We start from the raw sequence: 27,576 nt of genomic DNA on the forward strand, positions 1-27,576 counted from the left end.
GTATCAATTTTCTCATGGGGGGCCAACACAGAGTCTCTGTTAGAGGTAGCTATTAAATATTTATTAATTTAATATTTCTCATTGCTGACTAAAAGGGAAGAAAGTCTTTAGCCTAAACATTCACTTTGTGGTTGTTAGAAGAAAGACGCTGTACCATTTTCAAAATGAGTTTATCCCGTTTTTTGTAGGACACAGTGCAATAAACACCATGTGTTATGGGCCCTGCTGGGAGAAATTACAAAGTGCATATCTGAGGTCACTTTTACTGGACCAAATGACTGTTGTTTTCCAAAAAAAATATATATAAGAAATATGAGAGCTGAAAGCTGCTCCTCTACTCAAAAATGAGTTATAATGACCTTAATGGACCCTAGAAGTTCTATCTTCTTCTATATCACTACAATATTAAAAAATTCCCATGTGGTCTTGTCATAAAAAGTCTTTAAGTAGCCTTTTACATCACAGTGTGCTGGCAATGTGCCTGGATGACTTGAGCGACTCTACAATGAGAAAGCCCTGTCAGTTCCCAGAATAGAAATCCCATTTCAGTGCAGGACTTGAAGGGGAATCAGAAAGCGGTGGTGAAGTTTCTTCGGACGAAACGGATATAAAGGCTTTATACATTTATGGATCGGACACAAAACACTTTTATTAAGTTAGCTGCTCGGTATCCGCCTCCGTCGCCCCCCTCCTCCGCATGCTTTCAACTCAATCTCACCTGTTGACGCCGACAAGCGGCTCACACTGCTCTGTCACTGCTCCTGGGAGGGATTGAATCAAACCAGGTGAAGATAAAGCGGAGATAAAGTAGCTGTCCGCTTCAAAGAAAACAGTTAGTGAGCTCAGAGTTGCTTTACGGGATTCGACTCGTGTGTCTGAAAGTGAAAGCGCCTGAAAACTTCGCTGAAGTGACGTTTCGATAAAGTTTTTTCGCGTTTCCCCTCTTTGATTTCGCCCGGCTTTGTCACAATGGTATGAATTGGAGGACGCACAGGAAGCAACATTTCCAGGTAAGAGTTGTTTTCTTAAATTAGCTTTTCATTGTTTAAGTCAGTAGAAACGGCTTCTACCTCCAGAGTTACGGCTTGTGTAGTTCCTCTTGTACAAATGAGACAAAAAAAACAACTTCTCATAGGCTTATGGGACAAAATATTAAAGTAGTCTATGCTGGAAGCCCCTCGCTTTACTGTTTGGGTAACTGGAGCTTCTTGGGAAGATGAGGAGTTCTCCTGTTGCAGTCTACATCACATCAACTTTGTTAATCCGGCTGCACCCCTGACAAAAGAGGAATTAATAACCTATAGCTTCCTGATGCTGAATGCACTGAAACAAATATAGTGCCTTCTTGTTTGTAATTGAGTGAGAGCTTCAAAATAGCCTATATGTTTTGTCCCACCCTTTGGCCTAAATACAGACCTGCATAATTATGATTATTCATTTCTTATCTCTGACAAAAAATTCACAGTGACTCTCGTTTTTTGAGCTCAATTGCTGGTTCTCAGTGAAGCCTTATGTCCCATGACAATAACCTCAGTTTACACAAATTCCCCTTTTGTTTACAATGACCCTGGGATATCTCGCCTTTTATCCTTCCATCAGCACGCACAGGGTAAACAGAGTGGGTGGGAGTGAAGGTTGAGGGAGGATTGTGAGGAAGGTTTAGGAAGGGTTTGCTGTCTGGGGAGTTCAGTTGTTCTCTTTCTCTCTCACGTATACACACCCATTGCCTAGTTTGAACCAGCATTGGACAAATCTATGTCTGAGCCCTTGGTCCCAGGCTGTCATTAATGGATCACTCTTTCTTGCATCACAATTCCCAAAGATTTACTTAGGCCAGAGGAATCTCTGTCAGTGCTGTTGAACCTGTACTGATGCCAGGAGTTACAAACAGTAGAAGGATTACAACCGATAAGTGCCCTGAAAGATTTTCTCACAATATTTTTTCTCCTCTGCGTTTTGTCATTCCATCAGTGAGATGTATTGGCCTAGTTAAAGCCTATATTTACAGTATATGTATGTGTGGCTTAAAGGGGATGTGTCATGACTATTTCCAGGTCTATATTTTTATTCTGGGGCTCTACAGGAATACCTTTGGATGACTTACAGTTCAAAAAACTCTTTATTTATCTTATACCGGCCCTATATTAAGCCCTTCAGTTCAGCCTCTGTCTGAAACAGGCGGTTTTAGCTCCTGTCTCTTTAAGACTGCCCTTACACCGCAGACCAGGAGTTATTTTGTGAAGGAGCGCTGCTGTGTTTTGATGTACTTGCTTTCCTACATTTCCCAGTACACCTTCCAACCTTCTTCCACAGAACAGATATGAATCTTTTACATTCAGTTCTAAGTTATAACTGTAGATAAGAGCAAGAGCAAGAGCAATGTTGACAGCTGAAGTTGGAGCAAGATGTTGATTAGCAGCCTTTTAGTGCTACATGCGTGCATTGCATAGCGGTCAGTTGAGGCTTCTCATAGGTATCAAACCTCAAATTATTTATTTATTTTTGGTATTGACTGAAATTTGTCTGCAGCCCAGAGTGTCAAAGACTGTCAAGTACTGAAAGCCGACTTTAAACGTCTGGTCAGATTCATAATTTGTTTATGGCTCCTTTCAGCTTATAGTTCCTGATTTAATTAATGATTTTGACAGTTTTAGACCATTTTAGACTTTATTCAAGCAAAGTTGTTGTACATTTGCTTTTTTAAACATCGTGTAACATTTGAGAAAGTTGGCTTTGTTGATATCCCTTAAATCAGAGGACTGAAAAAAGTATTAATTTGGCAATGTTACCGAAGCTACAGTGTCGTATTGGCACTAGTTTTGGTAATACAAGCTTCTTGTAGTACAGGAACCAGTATATTAGTTTCCTCTGCATTTGATTTCTCCACATTTTTTAGCCTAGAACTGGAAAGAAGTCTGATATTTGATTCTGTGAGACTGATGCCAGTATCTGTCATGTACCAATAGGGATGGAGATTGCAGGAAAATCTTTTTGCATAAAGCTGCCATTGTAGTCACTGCAAAACATTTCAAACTGACATCCTCTACTCAGCCAATTTTCCACAGGAATGATAAAAATACACCACAAAGCAACAGAATGGGCCCAGAAATGCAAAGTTCATTCCTAATAGCTGTTTTTTTTGCCTAAGTGTTTTAGGTTGTTTGTTTTCCTTTTATGGCCTGATACATTGTCACTTTATAGGCTTATGCTGTAGCTATTCTCTTGCATGTGCCACTTAGCTTAACAAACACTCCATTAAGGGTTTTCTCATATGTGTTGCAACCCAGGTGTCGGGATTTTTCTCACAGTCCCACAGTGACAGCTGGGTGACAGCCAAAACTCCCTTCTTTCACCTGCTCTTCCTGCTCAGAAACTTGTTGTGTGATGACAGCTTCCTGCTTCTCGGTGCTGAGCCAGCAGGAGCCACATGCAGCGGGTCCAGAGATTGCTGCTGGGTTGTCCACAGCATTTAATTAGTCAAATGACGTTGTGCTCTTTGGTCCCAAGTCTAGATAGGCACATAAAAATGTTAATTGCAATCTCTTTCAAGAAAGCAAAATAAGAGTATATAAACAATTAAACATACATGGGTGAACACAATATGAACTCCTATCTCCCTCTTTCATCCAATCTAGTAGAAATTGATAGTGTGCTATAGTACAAAACAAAAGGTTTGCCAACCAGCAGTTTAAATGGTCAGCCCTTTATTTCTCTGAAATGAGAGCCAGATTTTACATGTTTTTTCCCTCTAAAAAAATCCCATTGTGGTTAGAGCCAAAGTGCAGCAGAGCCTCAGCAAGGAGGCAGCAAAAAGAGAGACTTCCACATGTCTTTGTGCCTTCGTTTTGACAATGAAAATAAGGAAAATTACTTTTGTTTTCTGGAAACATTGTGTGTGTAATATAGTGATGTGGTGATGTCAGCGCCGCTATTGCATAAAATGTTGTAAAGCCTGGAGATTGGTCTGTTTAATTGAAGCCACAGCCTGTGACTATGGTCCATAAAGGATATGTGACTTGTCCTACTTGTTCACTTGGCTTAATAGCTGGTTTTGGTCCTGTGCCTTCTGCAGATGAGAGACAACTACTTACAGTAAAGCGTTTTGTCATCTGGATTGTAAGATGCCCCCCTGGGATGCTTCATGCCACAGTGCTCAGGGCAATGCAGCACTTGTACAGTATAGTGCAGTTAAATGTAGTTCAAGGTCATGGTGAATGTATGTTCAATGCAAATCAGTTTTATTTATATAGTGCCAAACCACAACAGAAGTTATCTCAGGGCACTTTTCAGATAGAGTAGGCCTAGACCGTACTCTTTATTTTACAGAGACCCAGCATTCCCTCATGAGCAAGCATTTGGCGACAGCGGCAAGGAAAAACTCCCCTTTAACGGGAAGAAACCTCAAGCAGAACCAGGCTCTAGGTGGGCGGCCAATCATCCATCTTGACCAGTGGGGTTGAGAGAGAAAGAGGGAGGGGGAGAGGGGAGAGAGAGAGACACAGAGAAGCACAATAATAACAATAATAATAATAATTATAGAAATATGACTAATAATAATAATAATAATAATAATAATAATAGCAGCTGCTCATGTTGCGGTGAGCATGACAGCTTTCACAACTTACTAATGCTCTAAAAACCTCTCATGACAGTCAGGTCTAGTAGATATTTAGAGTTAAGTGTCAGTTTTTTTCAGTCATACTGCTGCTTCTGGTCAGTTAAACATTTATTTACACTAAATAGATTTTTTGGTGAGATCAGTCTTCCTCATATTGTCCCAAATTGGAAATTCTGCTTCAGCCCACAGAGCTAACACACATGCCCTGTCTGCTGTTTACATTGGTAGTGCACAGTAACCCAGAGATTAGTCCCTGTCAAAGCTGAGTCAGTATACTTTCCATTAAAAAAAAAAAAAAAAAAAAGCTCCTTTTTCCACATTTTCCAGTAAATCATTAAACAGAGATGAAAAAAGCTTAATATTGTAGACAATTAATTTTGCAGTTCAGTTTTGATTATTCTTGTTATTTGGCTGTAGTTTGCATGTATGAGCTACGGTTATTGTGATATTTATTTATACATCATGGCAATTAATTGTTATGATACTGATTGCATCCCCATCCACTCAGACCTACCACAATATAATTCAATTCTACAAAAAGTACATGAATATGCTATGAATGATCATTTCAGCTATTGATTTGAATGACCTGAGAGTGACTTGACCTTTGAGCTTGGCCTCTGTGGATTACTTTGGCATTGTACGCTGCCCCCCTCTTTACAAGGCAGTTTTGCTCACGCGCTATGTGTGTGACATGTTTTTCCTATAGTGCTCTTGCATTGAACGCATAGCCACAAGCTGTAATCAGCATTCACACCCACACACAGCATGCCATCGTCAGAGCTCTTTTGTCCTGTATGTTGCTGTTGGAATATAGCCGTCGTCAGTGTTGACTTTATGGTTTTGTATACACAATGCTTAGCCCCACTTTTCCTTTTAGCCACTCACCAATGAGCAGGGGGTCCTGACAGGGTCAAGGACATTTTAGAGTGCTACTGAGTGTTACTGCCACAGTTTGGGTGGTATGTGCTATTTTCAGCGCTCTGAGGACCAGCACCATTTCATTTGTCAAAATGTAAGTGTGCAAAGGTCTTGGTGTCAATGAAGAAGAGACATCACACTAATATGTTTCACAGATGGTAGGATAGGATGGTAGGACGTAGCACTCATCTATGCAAAAGTATGTTGCTATCGTCATATGAAAAATCTCATCTCAACTCCACTTTTAGTTGATTAAATGGTCTTCTATAGGTTGAACGTTGATGATGCAACCTCTGGTTCTCTTTAGAACAAGATATGTTCATCTTACAAAGACGTATTTCCCCCCTTATGACATGTTCCTATGACATGCCTACTGATTTCACCACTATGTCCCCTAATGTGCTGTAATATCATCATCATACCAAATGTTTTCTTGTTAAAAGGAGAAATAAAAATCTCACAATCTTGGAAATTATCTTATAATTTAGCGTATGTGCTATCAGATTTATAGGTGGGTATTTTGTGGTCTTTAGTCTGCATTTCTGCTATTCAGATAAAAAAAAAAAGGCAGCTTAATGTAATGAAAAAAACATCAGTCTGTCTGACCACTGAATCACCAGTATGTCTCTGTAGAAAGTGGTGTTTCTATTTTTGCTACCAATAAACAGTAAAAAAAGAAAAAAACAAACTCTTTGATGAAGCAAAAGTACTGAAAATTGTGCAAAAATTCAAGTGATAGTAAATACTGTTTGTATGTACTGGACTTTACTGAACTGTATGTTTCTCTGGATTAGTTGAGATCAAACACACAAGTGAATGAATGGAGTTCACTGAAATGTCACACTGGGGCCTGGGAGTGAAATAATTAGTGATCAGACTTTGCTGATTTGAGCACATTGTAAGATAATATGTAGCATTCTTCTCCTCTGTGCTTGTCGTGTTTGTTGAACATGCATAGCTCTCTCACACTGGTCTGCCTGTGGGCGTGTGTGTGTGTTTGTGTTTTGGTGAGTCAGCTGTTGCTGGTTATTGCCGATCTGTGGTTGATAATTAGCATTGCAGACTGATACAGAGTCTTTAAGTCTTCTAGTATCAGTTTAAGAGTTGAGGGTTATATCTTGTGGTAGCTCTGGGTAGTCATTACATAACATACACACTTGATGTTGAACTGCATCTCCGTTCATTCACGCTCCGCTATCTTATTCTCCAGAGGCGTCCCCCTCCCCTGCAATCAAGTCCAATTATTTTGGGCACAAAACTGTGTTTTGTTCTTTGATCTGGCTCTCAGGCTGAGCTTTGCCCTCTTTTCTTCATCTGCATCTGCTGATTTTTATATTCATAGTTGGTGTTCCTCTTACTGTCTCGTTCTCTTGTCTTGTCAGTGCGTTGTGTTTGTTTAGGCTTTTGTTCGTTACATTTAACAAACCACGGTGTTGACATGAAAGCATGGACTTTACTCCTGAATTCCCCTCTCTCTCTCTCTTGCTCTCTCTCTCTCTCTCTCTCTCTCTTTCTCTCTCTCTCTCTCTCTCTCTCTCTGCTCCGGGGTTGATAGTGTATCTGAGTGGACTTTAGCTAGAGGTCAGATAGCAAACGCTTGCACTGATGTTTGTTTGGATAGTAATGTAACTCAGTATGAAGCTGTCTGTCTTGTTTTCCATAGAAGTTTTTACTTTTACTGGAGAGCAGAGTGTTGTAGCACACGATGAAAAACATCAGAAATGGGACGAATGTTTGATACGTCTTCTGCTTTCTGCCAGTTCAACATTTTACAGATGAACATTTAAGAAACACACAGCATTTTTACACAAAACATTTGGCTGTGTGTCTGTCAGCCTTGTTACAGATCATTAAGCCTTTCATAACACTCGTCATGAAGTAAATAAACTTTGCATATGATTGGTTTCTGCTTTTGGTGCAGCTTTTGGCATGTTAGGGGTATATTATCTGCTACAGTAACAATGATATTGTGATGTGTCATTGATGACTGTCTATTATCGTAGAATCACTCATATCTTAATGCCGTTGTTACTGTGGGCTTCAAACTGGCCCTCTACATAGGAATATGATTTAAACACTTCCCAGCCGTTCAGAAACAAGTATTTGCAATGGCCCTTTATACCATGCAAGAGAAATTATCACATTTTTACTTCAAGGGAATCTAGTTCATTGGCACCCCAGCATTTGCATTTTCTCTGGATTTTTTTCTTCACTTGCTATTATTGGAAGCATTTTCTGAACTGTCCTTGTGGCAAGGCAACCTCATTTACTGTAAACTACAGTGGTCAGCATTTTCTTAGGACAGAGAACATTACTTTTCAGTGTATGGTTTAAACCCAACTATTCTGTTTAGAAAATCATTTTTTTTCTTCGGTATTTTTCTCTGTAAGGCAAACTTCTTTATAATGGATATGAGTGTTTTTTTCTATTAAGAAGTATTTATATTTCCATGGAAAATATATATTATTTTTTTAGTAGCTTCCATGTCATGGGATCTTTGTATCATTATCATATACTCTGACTGCATAAACCATGAAAAACGGCATGACTCATGGACCATTAATGGGTTTCCTTTTCCCTTTCATGTCATGTCAGTGACATTTACTCCTCTTGTGCAGTAGGTGATGGCCAATTCAATCACAAATCCAAGTGTCAATTTAAGTGTTTTCTTGAACACTCAGTCTTGGTTGTTAATCAGTCACAGAGCTGAAAAAATACGTTTTAAAGTATGCTGTAGTGTTCCACTGTCTTATTAGGCATAAAGAAAAAGTTAAAGAATGAACTTAACTTTTTGTTCGTCCTTCTAAATTCACACCACACAGACTGTATGCAAGTTTATTGATGTTGATCATCAACCAGTAAACATGATTGCCCACCAGTGAGTCAACAGATTGTTGCAATTGGAATTACATCCATTAAAATCCTGATGGAAAAATATGTCTCCTCTCTGAACATTATTGCATTCTTTATGGACACCTCTGTCAAGCTGCTTTTTGTGCTTTTGCTGCATCACTAGAAACAAGACACTGGCCTCTGATATTTTACACCCCACTTCCTGCCCTCCCCTTTCTCTCTCTCTCTCTTTCTCACTCTCTCTCTCGCTCTCTCTCGATGTCACTGTGCCAGTCGTTGTTTGGAAGCCCTCACTCATATCTGGGCTGTATATTTATCTCAGCGCTTCCACTCTGACTGCATTCTCTGCAGCCTAATAAGGTCGTGATGGAGGGAGAGAGAAAGAGGGCACATAGGGCAAGGGAAGATGGTGGGAAAAGGTTGGACAATAGGAATCAAAAGTATTTTCCCACAAATTGTTTTTTTTTGTCTGTGCAAACATGTGCGTCTCTGCTGCACGCATGTTTTTGTGTAGAGACCACACAGACAAGGGCTAAAGGGCAAAACAGAATAAAGACACCGGGATAATATAGGCCTTTAAATTGAAATATTCCCCAATGTTGGGAAGCACTTTGATGTAGAAGAGTGTAAACACTATGTAATGATATTTGCTTGAGTAAATGCTCATGAATATGAACATGAACAATAAAAAAGTACTTCAAAGTATATTTTGATGTGCCTCGACATTTTTGTGGGCGATTTCTCATTGTTTAGTATTTCATTGTTTGATTGTTCTAGTTGTAGTTGTTGATGCACTTCAGAAGCCTCAAACAGAAAAGAATATTATTCCATAAAGCTTGTGTCCACACACGCCAGAGTCCTTCACTAAGAGGGACCCTGAAACACAACCACAAACCACCACCCACATCCTGCATTCTCTCCTCTCTTTCGCTATTGCTTCCTCCTCACTGTGAGGTGTTTTCTCCATCACAGACTGGTTTCTGGAATAACCCTAACCCTGTGTTTTTAAAGTGCTTATGCAGTATTACTCAGCTGTAATATCCCCTCTGTGAACTGTCACCTGATCCCTCATACGCCTTCAACCGTGCAGCTGATTAGATTACCATAATATTCACTAAAGTCGGCTAGACCCCCCTCCCCTTCCCCCGGGCCCGTCCTTGCTGCGTACCTCTCATTAACTGCCTCCCTTGTCTCGGCCTTTAGAAATGCCCCAACATAACATGGAGAGCTCCAGGAGCCAGTGGCAGCAGGGGCTGCGGTCGCCGTGGATCACCAGAGTGGCTGGTCAAAGTCCCGCCTCCTCGGGGGCGGAGTCAGACACGGAGAGTAGCAGCACGGAGAGTGAGAAGGTAAGTGAGTGAGATGAAGCTGTTGATGATGATGATGCAGTAATTTGTGCAGCTCTTGTCATGTTAAATAATGTAGAGAAGGAACATGAAACCAGCCTCAGTGCTGTAGCCCCTGAATGTGCACTAAGAAGAAAAAAAATGCAGTTAAACCAAGGAATCATCAACTTTTCTAGGTTAAACTGTCTACTGCTTTACAGCTTGCATGTGGTGACTTGAATGTTTTCTTTCCCTTTCTGTCAGTCCTGTATAAAAAAGTTGGAGGTGGGCTCACTGAGGATTCTGCCATCGCCATCAATGCTCCAACAGCGAATCACAGAGATCGACCAACAGAAGGAGGAGCTAAAGATTGAGGTGAGGAGATGCTGATTCTTGCCCGATTATTTAGCTGCACAAAAACATCAATTGTTTGATCGAGGAAAACAACTGATTTACTTCCATGTGGTGCAAAGTGTTCAACAGACCACTGAATCAATTAGGGCTGAAAGGGTTAGTTGATTAATTGATTTATTCATCTTTTAAAACAAAAGAATGGCAAACATTTGCTTGTCAAATGGGACGATTTGATCGGTTTTCTTTGTCATATATAATAGTTAATTGAATATGTTAGGGTTTTGGACTGTTGATTGGACAAAACAAGTGATCTGAAGATGTCACCATGGGCTTTGAGAAATTGTGAGGATGTTTTTTCACAATTTTTTTATAAAATTTCATAGGCTTAAGGATTAATCGATTAATCAAGACAATTATCTGCACATGAATGATAATGACAATAATGGTTAATTGCAGCCCTAGAATAACTTGAAATATATACATAGGGGCAAACCTTAAGGATTTTTTTTTTATGCACTATGACTGCTGAAAAAAATTAACAGCATCCATTGAGTGTTTAAGGAAACAATAAAATTTTAGTTTCTAGTTAGTATAGTTTCCGCTGAAGTCTGCACATTCAAATCTCCATGACATTTCCAAACACCGAGACAGTCATGGTAAAGGAATGCATATCTCTGACTTGCTCAAGCTCTGGTCAATATGATTCACCTCAGCGGCGTCTCTTGTCCTTTCAGCTGCAGCTGGAGATCGCCCTGCTGCAGGGAGAGCTGCAGACGGAGAAGAACCAGCTACACAGATACACACAGAAGCTGAAGGCTCTACAGCAGGAGGCCAGACAAAGGGAGAAGCACAGACACACCGACAGACAAAAGGTAATAGATACGCACTGTGTGGTATCATGTAATAAAATTAATATGTTTTGCATTTATGATGTTTTATACCTTGATTGGGTTTTTTTCTTTGAGACAATGAAGACTAATATGTGTTGATGTAACATTTTGTGATGGCTTAGCACGGGGATCACAATCACAACGGAAAAAGTTGGCTTAAGGGATTTCACCTGTAGAAACATGTGGGCTCAGTAATGGTCCACTAGCATCAATACAAGATCATGTCAATGATAGGTAAATTCCCATGCAATGATTGTTGTTGATGTGAAAGGCTCCGGTACAGAGCTGGTTTGAAGGCAGATAGCTCCACTCATCCAGAGCAAACTTTATAAACATAGTTGTGAAATTAACTTGTTGTGTTTTTTTTTTTTCTCTTTTGAAATTGTTTTTGCAAATTAGAGAATGACTCGCTTCACTTGTTTCTCGCCTTTTCTGTAACTGCAGGAGCGAGAGAGTCTGGAGGAGGAGAGACACAGGGTGGAGGAGCTGAAGAGGAGGTGTGAGGAGAAGGAGAAACTAATCCCCAGTCAGCCAGAAAGCCAGAGGGAACAGCTAACACTGCAGCTGCAGCAGGTGAATGGCTGAAAGATGTACTGTATTTAACCATTTCAGAGTGTGGCAACATGGATGGAAACAAAAAAAAACCCTTTCCTTTATAAATAGGTCATGATGTCTGAAACTATATGTTGCAGAAAGTTCAACTCTTTTTCTGTTCCTCAAACAATAACAGAAACTCATTGAACACCAACACAGAGTGACAACACAACAGATCTGAATGCTGTAGCTTTACTGCTAAACTTCCCAGAAGTTGTGGTAATCTAACTAGCAAAGTGACGTTATCTATATACAAAATCTATCAGATTAGCAGTGATTCAGTTATGAGTCAAAACCAGCACAAAAACAGCCCATGTCTATTTCCAGCCTTTGAGAGAGTTTTGGTTGTTAATCATATTTAGAAACATATGAATGTATTGTTTTTTTTTGTAGGTTACTGTGATTTTTTTTTTTTTTTTTTTTTTGCAGACAATTGAAACTTTGACTATCTAATCTTGCTGAACTTGTTAACTGAATAAGATAAGAATGAAAATTAAATAACTGATCGCATCTTGATGGCATCTGTCCAAATGAAAGAAAGAAAAAAACTGCAACTGATACTTGATGACAGTGTGTCTCAGATGCATGTTATTGACAGACCGATTGAACGACTGACTGTGTTATTGTTCAGTACCTGTTTGACCTGATGTGTCAATGTGTCAGAAACTTCCACAGACACTCACACACATAGTACATACAGTAGGATGTGTATTGTTTCTTGTGAATGTGACAGGACAAGATGTGAGACCGCCTTGTTTCAAAAGCAGCGTTTAATGAATGGTTTAGTGCAGTCCAGCAGCAGATTGTGACTTAAGGGAGCTTTAAAAAACAGGTTTGTCACAGATTGCTTCACAGAGAAAACCACACAAACATAGAACTTAAATAAATACTGCACAAGAACAGGAGAGCAGGTATCCCAATTATGAAACAATGAGGCTGCACAAGTTTTTACTTTGACCTGCACTTGCACTGTTTTTACATACATGCACATGTCTTAGCTCCCTTTGAAAACTATTCTATATGTTCTTTTATACAAAAATGTATACACTACTGACAAAATGTTATCTTGAGAAAGGATTCAGTTTTGTTTTTATAATAGTGGTTGAGTTATTAAAGGAACCAACTCCAACAAATGGAGGTGTGGCATATTGAGATTATCACTATTTCCAAAGAAAATTGCACAGAACTTTACACAAAATTAAACAAAAATAAAGGTAACTGAAGTCTGTCTTTCAGAAATGTATTTACAGTGAGTGAATGAGTAAAATGAGTTTAGAGAGAGGTTGAATAACAAACTGGGTAAAGAACTAACAACATGTCAAGTGGTGCTGACCAGAATCCAAGAACAGAAGTGCAGTAAACACTCTGTGTGGAAGAACTTGAAGCAACTGTATACCTAACAAACTAATACTACTGTATATTTATTGTATGTTAATTTACTGTAATGCATACAATCTTCTAATAATTCACTGCAACTGCAAATGAGGTGTTAACTCTCTTTATCTTTTATGGATTTACAGCATTTTAGAACTGAGCACTGACAGTTAAAACAAGGGTTGCTAAAAACTGATTAGATTAGACTAAAGATGTTTCTGTCTTTAATGCAGGAGAAAGAGGTGATGGAGGCGGCGGTTCGGGCCTTTGAGGACTGGGAGTTTCGAGTTCTGGAGCGCGAGAGCGGCATCGATGAGGAGGACGAGAGCGTGGCGGGCAAAGAGAAGGAGGGAGAGAAAGAAGGGGAGATGGAGAAGGAAATCTCATGTCAACAGCACGTGGTCAACACAGCACAGGTAAACAACGTGACACGGGAGGAATTTTTCAGAGAATTTCACAGCTGCCTCTGACGTGTTACACAGGTTTGCAGCTTATCTGTATGTCATGTGGTTCAAGTCAGTGTAAACCCTTGCACACTGACGTAGGATTAACCTTCACACAAACTTCCATTCAATACAGACGTGTCAGACTTTTATATAGAGAGAGAGCAGGTAGACAAAATAACAGGAACACCCTGCAATGTAATGAAATACAAAAAAAAAAAATCTACATAAGTGAAGCTTTCAATGTTCAGTGTTTGTTTAGACTGTATCAGAGACATGTGTTCTTGATTATTGTACACTGTAAACAGTTCCTGTTATTTTGTCCACCATTTGGACACGCATACAGTGCAAAGTAAAGTCATATTTTCATGACTGTAAACAGTAAGATAATTCATCAGGGCATCAGTCCAACAGAGGCCTTTACTGAAGCTGCTTTTTTGTTTGAATTAAGAAGGTTTTTTTTCTTTTCTTGATGAGAGTTTAGCACCATACTTCTATTGGGAGTTTGGTGGAACTCATTTCCTTCTTCTGAGAGTTAAAATAAGAAAAGGGCAGACCAGAAAGTGAACTTTAAAGCCACAAATCTGAGCTCCTCCTACAGTAATCACAGAGTTGTTGGCATTGATCACCAAAGCAGTAAAAATATTGGTTTTTCGCTTATTGGCCTTAAAGCACTTACTACCACATTAGATGGCTTGTTCGGATGGAGTTACAGTACACACATGTACACATGTAGAGTACACTCTCTCACTCTCCTCTCCTGTCACAGTCCATGGTTGTCAGTGCAGGTTAAGGCTTGCCCTCCTTCCTCTCACCACCCCATCTAATGGTGACACGAGAATGAACTCTTTACCTCACACACATCAGCATCACCCTGATCCTGTCACATGACTTCTGTACAGCTAGCTAGTTAATTACATCAGAGGCCACCATGAGAGTGAAAGGAAAGAGCAAGACAGAAGGAAAGCAGAAGAAGAGACACAACAGTGGAGGAGATGGAAAGATAAAACACATGAGGGGATTTGGAAAATTTTGACTCATGACAGTCATGGATAAATGATAATTATGAAATTGTTGGACATGTGGTCTTTGTTTACATTCTGACATGGGAACCATTTCACAGGCCAGATTCCAGAAGAGCGTATGAATATGGACAAAACATAAATGATGACAATGATATAGAATTGTTCCTCAATTAGCTGGAGTATGTAGGAAGAGGAGGAGTGCAGAGTGAGGGATGAAGAGAGGGATTGTGTGAGATGGATGGTAGTTGACTCAGCTGCACTGTGGCCTCGCTGCAGATGACAGCTCATCTCTATAGCCCCTGTCTCTCACTTTCTGTCTCACACGTCTCTTTTCTCACACTGTGACATTTGCTGACTTTATATCAGTCCATCATTACTTTGAGTTACACTCTCAGCTCTGCTATCGTGTGTCTCCCTCGTGCGTCTCATTAACTTGCAAAATGGATGTTTGATTTGCATTGTATGTTGACCGAAGAGATCAACTCTGCTCGTTGTTCTGCATCCACTCACACAATGCACACAGCATCACATCAGGGATATTTATCCAATATTACATCACAGCATAATGGAAAGATTAAGTAAACTCAGGCTGGCCACATGAATCAGCCACAGCACGTGACATTTCTTTTGAGGAGAAGAAACCATATAGCCTTCCACACTGAAAGAAATTATGTTCTGAATTTTCAGGAGCGAGTCCAGCAGTTAGATAAACAGCTGAAGGAGATGGAGAGGGAGAAGGAGAGGGAGCTGACCGCCTTGAGGAAAGAGAAGAGAGAACTTGTACATACTCAACATCAAACAGTAAGAGGGATTTATGCTATTGTGGATGTTAAAATTAATCTACTACTAGTACTATTTAATAATAATCAGTAATATTTTATTGTAGTTGTTTATTAGCCTGTTTTTGATATTTGATGTGTGTGTTGGAAGCAGTATATGAGTTTTACTAAAAGTAGGGATCCAACGCATCTTACAGAAGGCGCCGGCTATAACTATTTGCTACCTCTACTTTTGTGTATTGACTTTCTGTCTTTTTATTTGAGCATCTGAATTCTATACTGTGCTACTGTAATAACACTACTATATTCTGCATTCACAAAGTTCCCATGGAACAAAAAAAGTATGTAGTGTCACTTCACCTAAGATAGATTTACAGTAATGCAACACTGTCAGTGATGTCGCAAAATGATGATAATCTACATGTTACTACTAAACAGAATCTCAGTTTCCTGCAACATCTAGAGTAAACTTTTGAGTGTCTATTATGTAGGTAATATTGAATGATGTGAGGGATTTTTGACACAGCTTAACATTTCTCAGATAGATGTTTTGGAGGTACTTTGAATAATCTCTCTGGTTAAATCATACATCTGTAGGTAGAGTTTGAGAACCCATTTTTAAGAATGCAAGTGTACTAACTGCTATACACATTTGGCAAATAAAATAACCCATCCTCCCAAAATACATTAACCAGCTGATTATCTTACCTGGATCAGCTGTGGTAAAGCTTCACTAATTGATATTTTCATATTAATAATGGAAAGAATGATTACCTGTAATATGAGAGGTCACTTGTAGTGACAAACCTGAGTCTGCAGTTCCCCTTAGGGGTATGGAGCATTTTAGCATCTTTTAGCTCACTGTTTTGGTTTTGCATCCTGCAACTTTACTGTACTACTCAGCACCAAACAGCAGACAGACAAGGTTAGCGAATAGCTGGTAAACTAGCTGATTAACATGGTGGAGCATTTAGCAGCTAAATAGCTAGATATTTTTCTCATTGGTGAAGTGCAAAACAGAGCTAAAAGACGAGTAAATATTGAACTTACATTTTCCAGGTGGCCAGAAACACATCTCCAAATGAATGCTAATATTCCTACAGGTCTGCTGGATGAGTAAATGGCTAACTGGTTGCTAATATGTTTGCCATATCAACTCTATAAGATGATAACATGACAATGTTCTGTTTACAGCTTGTTACACTGCTTCAAAAAAAAAATCAACTAAAGCAGGTTTATCAAGCTGCAGTAACTGTAATTATGTTGCCTTGATCAACTGTGCTAACAAGCTAATTTACAGAAAGTGATACAACAATATCTAGCATTATTAGTACTTAGCTAAAGGTGTCTGAAGTTGTTCTTAGCGTGTTTTCCATTTTGTAATGTTTAGTAGTAGTTATTATACCCTGCATAGCAAAGTTAAAGTCCCCCTGCACTCAAAATTACTTCAGGTGGATATACAGAATAGTGTGTGTACAGAGACACTAGAAGGCTGTTTTGAAAATTCATCTGCTGAATTTGACCTTTTAATCTCAGGTTAAGGTGTGTACCTATGAGCACGGTTTGTGACATCACAGCTAGTTTGGAGCCAGTCAAAGTTCAGTATGCAACTTACACAACTGTGATGTAGACACTCCAAGTCTCCAGTGTACATACACTGAAAATGCACTTTTCAGTAAACTAGAAAACATATTGTGTCCAGCGGATAAAACTTTCAAATAATCTATATTCATAGATTCTGTATTTTTCAATAAGGAGTAGATGTCATATTAAGAATGTCTAACTAGGTAATTGAACTTTTTTTTGTGTGTTTACGTCAGATGTAAATTATTATTCAAAGCAGAGTATTTATATATGTCTTCAAACATGTCTGGAGGGGATTTTTAAATTATCCCACAGTGCAACATAAATAGTAATGACTTGTTACTAACCAAGATATATATACCATAATGCATTGCGCACACAGGAAAAAATGGCAATTTCCTTTTTTTCCCCTGTGCACTGAGCTACCTAATGACCTGAAAAGTGTCCGAGATTTTGCTGATGCACTATGTAGTCTTCTACATAGAATTCCCTGTATAGTGAGTAGTAGGGCCTATATACTGATTTCAGATACAGACTTTTCCTTCTCATTTCTCCTTGATATAGAACATAGAAAAATGTCCTATGACTGTTTTCTTCTTCTAAAATTTTGAGGACATCTTACACTGCCATGTGTTATCAATGTTTATTTTGAATACTTGCTAGTATTTGATTTACTCAGTCACTAATTAAACCATACTTTATCACATAGCCAGTGGTTTGCCTTTGATCAGACTTAGGATGGCACCATTGAAAATGAGAAGGAGACAAGATCTGGACAAGGAAAAAGCAAATCAGACATGGAGAGAGGGAGGGAAAGAGAGTGAGAGAGAGAGAGAGAGAGAGAGAGAGACAGAGAGAGAGAGAGAGAGAGAGAGATAGCTTGACTCCAGCCGGAGGGAGGGTGAGGAAGGGATAGAGGGAGGAGTAAGTATCGTGGGGGAGGGTGCTGGGCTTGTGAATGTGTGTGCACATGTGAGTGAGAGAGTGTGTTTGGATGAGTGAGAGGGAGAGAAGCTGGGAGAAGTTTCACATCCTTGCAGCGAGCGGTAAGCTAAAAAAAATGCACTCAAATTGATCTGCATGGCTGACGAGCGTTAAAATTGTATTTGTCAGAAAACTGCCTTAATGTTGAGTTCATCAGCTCTTCTAAATGAGAGAATAGAGAGACAGCTGGAGGGAGGGCAGAAGGGAGTGGCAGTACAGAGGAGGAGAGAGTGTCAGACAACATGACCAAGTGTGTATGACTACAATATGACGATGTGGTTTACCTCTGACAGATGTGTTGTAAACCTAAATGGTGAGATCTTGTTGTATCTGAGAGGAAAAAAAAAACCTGTAGTTTAGGAAAAATTCATCTGAATGGGTCTTTAAACAGAAAGCAGGAAGAACTTTACTCTTAGATATCCACTAAATCACAAAAAAAACACACAAAAAGATCAGTAACTGATGTGTAAAAGCTTTTAAACCTTCATTGTCCACAAATTCCTTGTGGGCAAATACATATATAGATATATACTAGAGTAGAGTAAGGAAAGATACAGACAAGGGTTAAAGAGTGCACTGCATGCGGCGACTGAATTGCTCATGTGTCTGTGAGTCAAGCAGGGAGGGAGGGTTAGAGGGGAAAGATAGTGAAGCAATGATAATTTTTTAACTCATTACAATCCCCTCTTGGAGGTGGAGACAAGTTTTCATTCTCAGCCAGCTGTGGTATGTCTAACGCAGCAGCTCTGTCAATTGCCATGTATGTGTTTGTGATCTTCCCACCTGCTCCAGTTCATGTAAACTGTCAGTATTTGTACCTCGCAGCCAGTTTTCTTTACAGATAACTTTCAAACAAAATTTAATCTTGCCTTACAGGTTCTCAAAGAGAAGAAACCGCTCACGGATTGGTTGAACATCACCAGCTCGGCCCCCTGCATGATGTCACTTTCCCCTCTGACCGTTCACAAGCCTCCTCAGGTATGCAGTAGGTCACCATGGATACGGCGTGTGTCAACAACCTTGATTAAATGATCACTTGCTTAATTTATAAAATGTCAGAAAAAGTTTTCAAATACAGTCCAAAACGCAAAGATACTCAGTTTGATATCACAGAAGGATGAGAGAACCAGCAAATATTTACGTTTGAGATGCTGGAAGCAGCAATTGTTTGGCATTTGTGACTTGAAAACGATTAATCAATTGCCAAAATAGATTCAGATGAAATCTCAGACATTAGGCTAAAAGATTAATCGATTATTTGCTTTTAGCTCTAGTTTAAAAGTGAGATGACAGTGATTCAGTAGAAATCATTATCGCACAGATCGTACTTATTGTAACACACTTCCACTGTTTCTTTTTTCCTTGTAGGAACCATGCAAAGAATCCGCCAGTTTGCCCAGAAGACGGAGCTCGCATCGCAACAACAAACTCAACGACAGGCCGCTCTCAGCGCAGGGTAAGCTTTTATCTGCCCTCGATTTTCTATTGTGCTCTTGATTGCTTAAGCTGAGAGCACTATGATATAGGACAATAAACACTCTCTCTCTGCACTCATGCCCTCATTTTGTCTAAGTGTTTGTTCAGTTCTCTCCCTTTTAGTCAAATCAAAGGTGTGTCGGTAGAATCAGCACGTTGTTAATACGCTGGGAGAAAACTGGATTAACCTGTACAGAAGGAGGAGGTCAGAGCCAGAGGAGCTCCCGTATACTTATGCCTAAAATCTCCTCAGCAGTAATCTAACACACCTATCTGTCACCAAACATCAAAGTAGCCAGATTTACAAGGTCATGTCAAGTCTTGCCAGGTGTTTTGTGCCTCTCCTATATGACCTTTTCCATACTTTCGCTGCTCATTCATGCTGTAACTGAAAATCCTTGATATAGTGGGATTTTAACATCTTGATACGCCGCCACCACTTGCATGATTTCTCTCACACTACATCTTATATAAAGCTATTGTTTACGCATGTTGTTCTCATGTGTCTTGCTCTATCTCCTTCCTCTCTCAGGGTTGGTGAGGACGGTCCCAGACAGCCAGACCCCAGAGGCTTTCACTTCCCCCCTCCCCTCCCATAGACTCAGCAACGGGCACAGCAGCCGGCACAGACCTGGGACCAACAGCAGCGGCGGGCTCCTCACTCCATGCAACAGTGCAACAAGCTCTCGCGCTGCCAGGTCAGTTGCTTTACAGTTCATTTGATAAACACTTATTTTTATTTTTAGAGTGAAGTAAAGACAGGCTTTTGAATGTGCTTTAATTCAAGAACTGAAACATTACATGGAACAGAAAGGGAAGGAATGTAATTCACATACTGTAGTTTATACCTTGGCTCAAAGAATGGATAATTCTGGAGTGTGTGAAAGATTTCATTTTAGAAGACCATTGTTATGATCACTTTTTATGTAAGCTGCAGTTACCAAGAAAAGGATAATTCCAGTTTATTTTAATTATATTGATATATCGATGACTAATTTCAGTCGTTTTTTTTAAGCAAAAATAGTGAAAAATGTCACACATTCTCAGGTTCCAGCATCTCAAATGACAGGATTTGCTGCTTCTTGTTGTCTTACAGCATATAATAGGAAACTGAATATATATATTTTGGTCTTTTGGTCACCTTACATTACCTTGGTCACTGAGAAGCTGTGATGGGCACTTTTTTTCATTTCACAGAGCAAACTATGAATCAATTAATCGAAATACAATCACCAGATTAATCGATGATGAGAATAATCGTTATTTGCAGCCCTAATTAAATCTAAATTTGCCCATCATTTCTCTCTGGTTATGGTAACACTGTACTCACCAAAGTAACTGCTGAGATCTGGGAATGCAGTGACGGGGCAAGAAAACATGAGCGGTCAGACGATCAGACAGGTTAAGTTTAAATAGATGAACTAAACCACTTTATTTGGTGGTAAAACCAAAAGTAAGTGCACCCAATTTGCCAGTAACAACTGTGTGCACATAAATGAGGCACAGTAAGTCAAACAGTGCATACTTTAGGCAATAGTTTTACCGTTCACCTTCGTTGTACCTTTCAATATAAGTTTGGATAAAAGTTTTTTCAAAAACCTGTGTGATTTTTGGACCTGGCATGTTTCTTTCCCCATTGGGTTTTTTTTTGCCATGGTTGACACTTTCCCAGGTCTTAGCCACTAACTTGACAAGCATAGTGTTATTATTACTGATAGGAATGATGGCCACAACTACCACTGTAAAAGACACATTCAGTGTCTTTATCAGTAATCTAACACACAGCAGCAGTGATAGCTAAGTGTAGTGTATTAATAGGGTGGGTGCAAAGCTAGTCATTAACAGTTTACATTGCATAATGAATGCAGGGTTTACACAGCAGTATTAGATGAGGTTGGGTGTAAAAACATAAGAGTACAAACAGTAACAAATAAAACATTTGTATAGCTGTTGCACAGAAAATTTCAAGATGTTCAGGTACATGCATTGCACTGTCCATGTAAATGTTTAACATATAATTAACATTGCGTACAGTGTCATGTAAAACGTCAATGTTGCATATGTTGAATTTTGAGTTTTGCAGTCTTGGACACATGATTTTGCCTCTTTGTAACTCTGTTATTTGCATTGAGAAGTTGCATATCAAAGTATTGATCAACAGGCCTTTCATAGCTGACAAACTAACTTCTAACTGTATTTTTTTGTTTTAACATTTGCATAACATTTAACATAACATTTTTAAAAAAATATTTAACACGTTATAACATCATTTGATACCCACTCCGCTGTAACTGATCCATAATACTGTATATTTTGTAATACTGGCTTCAATTTGGTGAAAGTAAATGCAGCTAATGAGCTAATTTCCTAAGCATTAAATGTCTGTGTAAATGACTGATTCTCATTGGCATGTTCATATCTTAATCTTTATTGTGTTTGGTCAGTACAGTGACTCTGATTCCAGCAGTGGTGAATATAACTCCTCTTCTTTTTGTAGCCCGTGCCTGTTGGATCTTGTGGAGATTGAGAAGAAACTGAGAGAAGCCAAGGCAGAGAAAGAGAGGCTGCTCAGAGAGAGGGTGAGTCACCTGCTGTGGGAAACACTAGCTGGCACCTCTAATCACCAGCGACACACTGCGTTAGGCATGGCTGTCTGATCATTTGACACCCACTCAGCTCGCACACGATGGTTCAAGAAAACAGCAAGCAGATGTGTGAATGTTTGTAATGCATGTTTGCAGCATTGGCAAATGTCAAGACTGTCTAAAATTTACAGTCATATGGCTAAAAAATTTTTCAGTCTCCAACAAGAAAGGGAAATGTCTCAGGGTACGTATTGATTTCAGCAAATTATTTTATGTGATACATATGTGCACCCAGGAAGAACGACGGAGGTTGTTGTTGGAGGAGAGAAGACAGAGAGAGCTCAACTCCTCCAGAACAGAACCACAAGAGCCAGAGACTCCACACAAGCCAGAGCCAGAACCACAGGAGCAGCCAAAGGCCAGTTCTCCCCCAAACTCCCCTCAGGTATCAATGAAATTTAGAAAGTAGCTTGAATTTTCACACTTTTTTGGATTGTGTTTTTGATGAAAATATACTTCAGATTTGGTCATGTTTATTAGAATGTAGTTTTTTGTGTAATTTTGTAAGAGAAGTTAATGAAAATAACAAACGTTGTGTGGGCATCATTTGCATACCTACCTGTTTTTCTGTATTTAAACACTACCTGTAACCCTTAAAAGCCTCTGGACCCACAAAAATATTAAATGACATCTGTCAATTTTTTGGACACTTAATTGTAAATACATGAATATGAATATCGTAATATTCAAAACCAGGTTTGAATATGATTGGGGGCACATTAGGACTAATATTCTTCATACTGTCAAAGCGGGTCTCTGAGTTTGGGAAATATTTAGCAGTTACACGTTTATGTGCAAATTTAGGTAGGCCTACATGTACAAAAGCATAACAGGTCAATTTAGGCCAAGTAGACATTCCTGATAACATGATCTCACAAAACCCGATCAAATTTATAGGTCTCCCTTTAAAAACACTCACTGGATAAACTACTGTAGTCCTATCCTTTTATAAATCTGAAGACTAACTTCTTATCACAGGGAATAAAATGAAGTAACTCTTTTAAACTCTTGTTTGTCTCCTCAACAGCGCAGCCTGCCCCTCTTCCTCTCTCCGAACTTTGACCTCCGGGCCCATGTGGAGTCTCTGGGTCATGGGGTGGCTGGCTGCACAGACCTGCGGCTGACGTCTCGACGCTGTGCAGGCTTCCTGACCAAACGAGGGGGGAGGGTCAAGACCTGGAAGAAGAGATGGTTCCTGTTTGACATGGACCACAGACGGCTAGCTTACTATACAGGTTAGACGGGCTGGGAGAGTGGTGTAAATGTTTGGGGTTGTATTTGCATGAATGAAGACTGTCTTTGTGTCACACTAATGCACTAAAGGGTGTTTTGTAAAGATGTTTATTGTTTCTTATTGAAAGAAATAGAACTCGGAAAGTATTTTTAATTCCTAATAGAATGGCAGAATACTAAAAACTTGTAAGACTTCCGATAGTTTAATCAAGTCCTTTTTTTAAAAACTTTTCTCTTCCTTTGTTGCAGATTGTGATGAAAGGAAGTTAAAGGGAGTCATCTACTTCCAGGCCATAGAGGAAGTTTATTATGACCATCTACGAACAGCCACTTCTGTGAGTCCTTATATAGTACACAGTTTATTTACAGAACACACTGAGTTTGTGCCAAAGTGCTGGACTTCACATCCACAGGGAAAAACTTCAAGAAATACAATTAAAACTGAACTTCAGGCTATAAGCCCTTTGTCATGGTGAAAAGAGCCTGTACAGGCCAGTGTAGCCTATTTATTAATCCCAATAATCTATCCAAAAAAAATTGATGGGTGCCAGCACAAACAAGTTGTGAACACAACATTGACATTATCGTCACCTTTTAAGTTTATATATTGAACTTGTTATCAAACAGCTGCTTATTTACGCATTATGCAGTTATGGAGCAACATTATGGTGAATGTAAGTCCACTCTCCTTTAGCTCTGTTTTTGATCTTTACCAACTTCCGAGGGAAATGTTTGGCTCTAGCTGCTAAATACTCCACTATGTTCACCAGCTAGTCATTAACTGTGCCTGTTTGCTGTTTGGTGCTGAGCAGGTAGTGGACAATGAGTTTTTAGAGCTTTTTTTCTGAAAACAGCTGCCTGCTGCAGCTGAAAACGAAGCTGTGAGAGCTGTGAGGGTGAACCAAAACAGTAAAGTTAAAGCTGAACAGCAATGAGCTGAAACTCACTATAAAGTTCTGTAAAGCTTAGGGGAGCTACAGAGTCATTTGATAAATTGTTATTATAAAAAATATTGATTATAGCCACTTCAAGCATATTGTTTTATTTTATTTTTTTATTTGTGTTTATTTTATTACTTTATTTGACAGGGACAGTGCATATTAATAACATTTCTGAAAATATGCCAGAGTTAGCCAGAAAGGCTAATTTTCATCTGTAGTCGCTGGGCAGGCAAAAAGTTGGAAGCACAAATATTACAAATAAAAGCGTTGAAAATTCAATCAACAATAAAAGTGGTCAAAATATGCAGATACAAACAAGCCTGCACTGCATGGAGACAAGTTAAAGATAATGATATCAACTCAGGAAGCATCCTAGAGGGCCCCCACTTAAATCTTTTTTTTTTTTTTTTTTTAATGTGTGTGTATTTGGAGGTTAAATCACTAAACTTAACTGCAATTATCTTGTGACCTCATGTGATTTGAGAATGTACTAGCCACAGATTTTGTGGTGGTTTCCCATTACATAAAGTTTACTGATTTGATCTTGTTCCTTCTCCAACTGGTTCAATTGTAACAGATTAATAGATTTGCACAGTATTAAAGACACAGACAACCTCTGCAATTTGAAATAATCACAGAGGTATCCTGCCTTTGATTTAACATCTAAGATAATTGCAGATGTAAGTAACACTAGGTAACACTAGAACTGTTAAGTAGAGCTTTATTTGCTGCTGGCAGGTCTCAGTGCTTGAACAAGTGTCATATGACACCATAGGTTTACAGTTACACCATGGGAAACCCTGTTATTTATATTATGTCATCATGAAACGTGAAGACTATTCATAATTGCTCAAGTAAAACAACAAAATAATTTGCCTTCAGGACACTTGATTGTGCATAAAATGTTACATTCTTAACTTTGGTGTTAATTTAAGTTGTATAAAACATCCAATTATCAGTCTTATCTAATTCAATACGTATGCTTATACAGACTGAGAAATACATACTGTAGTTTGTCCTCAAAAATAATTTTGGATGTGGCATTGCAATGAAAAACAACAAAGAATTCTTTCAAACTGAAGCAACAAAAGCCTGTTGTTCTTCTCAGGAAAGTAAAGACTCAAAAGAGTAACGCTAAAAGTGATTCAAATGAACTATTCTAACTGAAATTTTATGGTATCTTACGGTTATTTAGAAATGTAATTTCAGTGTGGGTTTGCTGAAAATTGGTGTTTTTAATAAGTTTTGGAGTGGGAGGAATTTAAATCCCTACAGTGAGATAAGAGATATCTTGAACAAATCAATTACCATAATGGTAAAACCCTTCAGTCATGTCAAAAAGCTTCCTTATCTTTATCAAGACTTATCACATTATTACTGTCTGCTTCTTTTCTACAGTCTCCGCGGCCCAGTCTGACGTTCTGTGTGAAGACATACGACCGTCTTTTCTTCCTGGTGGCTACGAATGCAATATCTATGAGGATTTGGATGGATGTCATCGTCACGGCAACAGATGAGCACAGCCGTTATTGACCTCTCATATGTGACTATAAAACCCTCGAGTGAAGCTACTGAGCAGGCTATAAATGCGTTGAGTCATTTTTCCGCCCTCACTGATGGGCGGGTTTGGCTTAGATCCACCTCAGGGGCTCATTTTGTACCTGGACTCATGAATCTGTGGACAACGTGCGTGAGACACAGAGGTACAGTGGTTCGAGGTGCTGAACAGATGTGCTCGATCACAGTGGAGGAAACTGTTACTGAAAGAGTGATGCTTCAGTGGCGGCAGAGGTTCACCGCTGGCTGAACCAGCTGCAAACCACAGGCAGCTTTACACACCAGCCTGCTGTTACTGGAAGGTTTTACTCTTTGAGGTTCACCTCCCCCTGCTGGTCACAGTCCAGCATTACAGGACTAGTATATACTACTACAACCCACTACAACAGGGATGGCAACACCTGTACAATATAAAGCAGTCCAATATGACAGCCCGCAATAAATATATATTTGTTAGACTGTCTATCAGTGAACCTCTGTGATAATTTTTTGAGCTGCATTTTGCATCAGATTGCTTTATATTGTCAGGTGTTCCCCCTAATACGTCCGCATCCTGCATCTTTGTTTTCAGGAAATACAGATTGTACTTGTAATTTTTCATGAATTAAGTTATTTGGAAATTTATATGGGTTTGATGTGCAAATAAAGGAAGGCATACACTGTTATGAATGCACTATTAAATGTTTATTCATAAAAAGTTTGCTTTAGTTGGGTCTCTCATTATTATTATTTTTTCAACTTTATTAATTTTGGAAATCTCTTTATCGGCAAGAGATTTGCAACATTAAATAACACCTACAGAAAAAAACAGGCTGAGAAGTACATTTACAATTTTCCCATCATTTATGCAGTCAGATTATGGATTCATTTGTAGCTTCATCCCGATGTTGATCGTTATGTCAATTTTTTTTTTCTTTTCCTGGCCAGTTGTGCCTCTTCTATTTTCAAGATATATCAATTTTAACAATATTTCAACAGTTTCATGCCACGGTTCCTGTGTTGCTATTATTATTTTAACCACGTATCTGTTGAGATGAGATAAAGTACCATACAGTTTCTAGTATTTATTGTAGCACTTTACATATTATTTCCCATAATTTCTGACATTTCCAAAAAATATGTGAGTGATGATCCACACTCTCTCCAACATATCTGATTTCTGTTACTGCTTCGTTTGCATCTGAACATTATCGACTATTTCTCTGTAATACAGTGTACACAGTACAACGCCGGTTTGATAATGAGCTAATAGGGAGATTTTCTATTTATACAAACATTTCTTCTTGTTAAAAAGATGATGAATGTTGGTCACTTGAAAGACCAAAAAAATGACCAAACATACCAAATGTAATTGCACAGTAAGTTGTAAAATACATTTATCTGAACCAATTGAGGAGCCTGTTACGTGTAGTAAATGAAGGTAATGTCCTGCTCTTTTGAGTTTCTTACTGATAATGAATACAAATCTTACTGAAGCTTAAACCACAGAGCCACTTGACCACTTGAAACCTATGAACTCTTAAGTTAATGTTATTGCCCATGTAGGCTTTATTTACCTTTTTTCACACCGTTTTTCCACTGATGACAACACATAAAAACTAAGGTTAAACTAAGGTTAAATTACCTTGTTTTTTTTCTACTTTGTTATGTATAAATTCCAGGTATCCCCTCCAATATTGAGGAATTTCTACTCCTGCACCATCAAGAGTGTCCTGATGGGGAACATCATTGCCTGGTATGGAAACAGCACTGAGCATGACTGCAAGGCCCTGCAAAGAGTGGTTTCTTTAGCTGGACATACAAACTCCCCCACCTACATGCACCCACATAAACACACTGTCAGATATGTCCTTTGCTTGAAAACTCCTATAGAATTTATTTGAAACATCGTATTTAATACAGAACTGCAACTTCTTTTGAAAAAAACTAAAAGAACAAGTCACTTTTAGAGTGGAAGCATTAAAGGGGATACAGCAGCAT

General features: G+C 39.0%; 1 protein-coding gene across 2 annotated transcripts; it reads left to right on the forward strand.

Moving 5' to 3' along the window:
* Positions 1-491: 491 nt before the first annotated feature.
* Positions 492-26,296, forward strand: phldb3 (pleckstrin homology-like domain, family B, member 3). 2 transcript variants are annotated; one of them, XM_044358833.1, is made up of 15 exons: positions 493-1,010; positions 9,596-9,741; positions 9,982-10,092; positions 10,806-10,943; positions 11,406-11,534; positions 13,163-13,345; positions 15,085-15,198; positions 18,621-18,722; positions 19,113-19,200; positions 19,753-19,918; positions 21,718-21,799; positions 22,101-22,250; positions 22,893-23,100; positions 23,348-23,433; positions 25,438-26,296. In XM_044358833.1, the coding sequence occupies exons 2-15, from the start codon at positions 9,598-9,600 to the stop codon at positions 25,570-25,572; spliced, it is 1,836 nt and encodes a 611-aa protein (XP_044214768.1). In that variant the 5' UTR covers positions 493-1,010; positions 9,596-9,597; the 3' UTR covers positions 25,573-26,296. The 2 variants fall into 2 exon arrangements, with proteins under 2 accessions (XP_044214770.1, XP_044214768.1); XM_044358835.1 differs by lacking the exon at positions 15,085-15,198 and having other exon boundaries at positions 492-1,010.
* The last annotated feature ends 1,280 nt before the right edge of the window (positions 26,297-27,576 follow it).

Source organism: Thunnus albacares, chromosome 8 (genome assembly GCF_914725855.1).
Source record: "Thunnus albacares chromosome 8, fThuAlb1.1, whole genome shotgun sequence".
NCBI lineage: Eukaryota > Metazoa > Chordata > Actinopteri > Scombriformes > Scombridae > Thunnus > Thunnus albacares.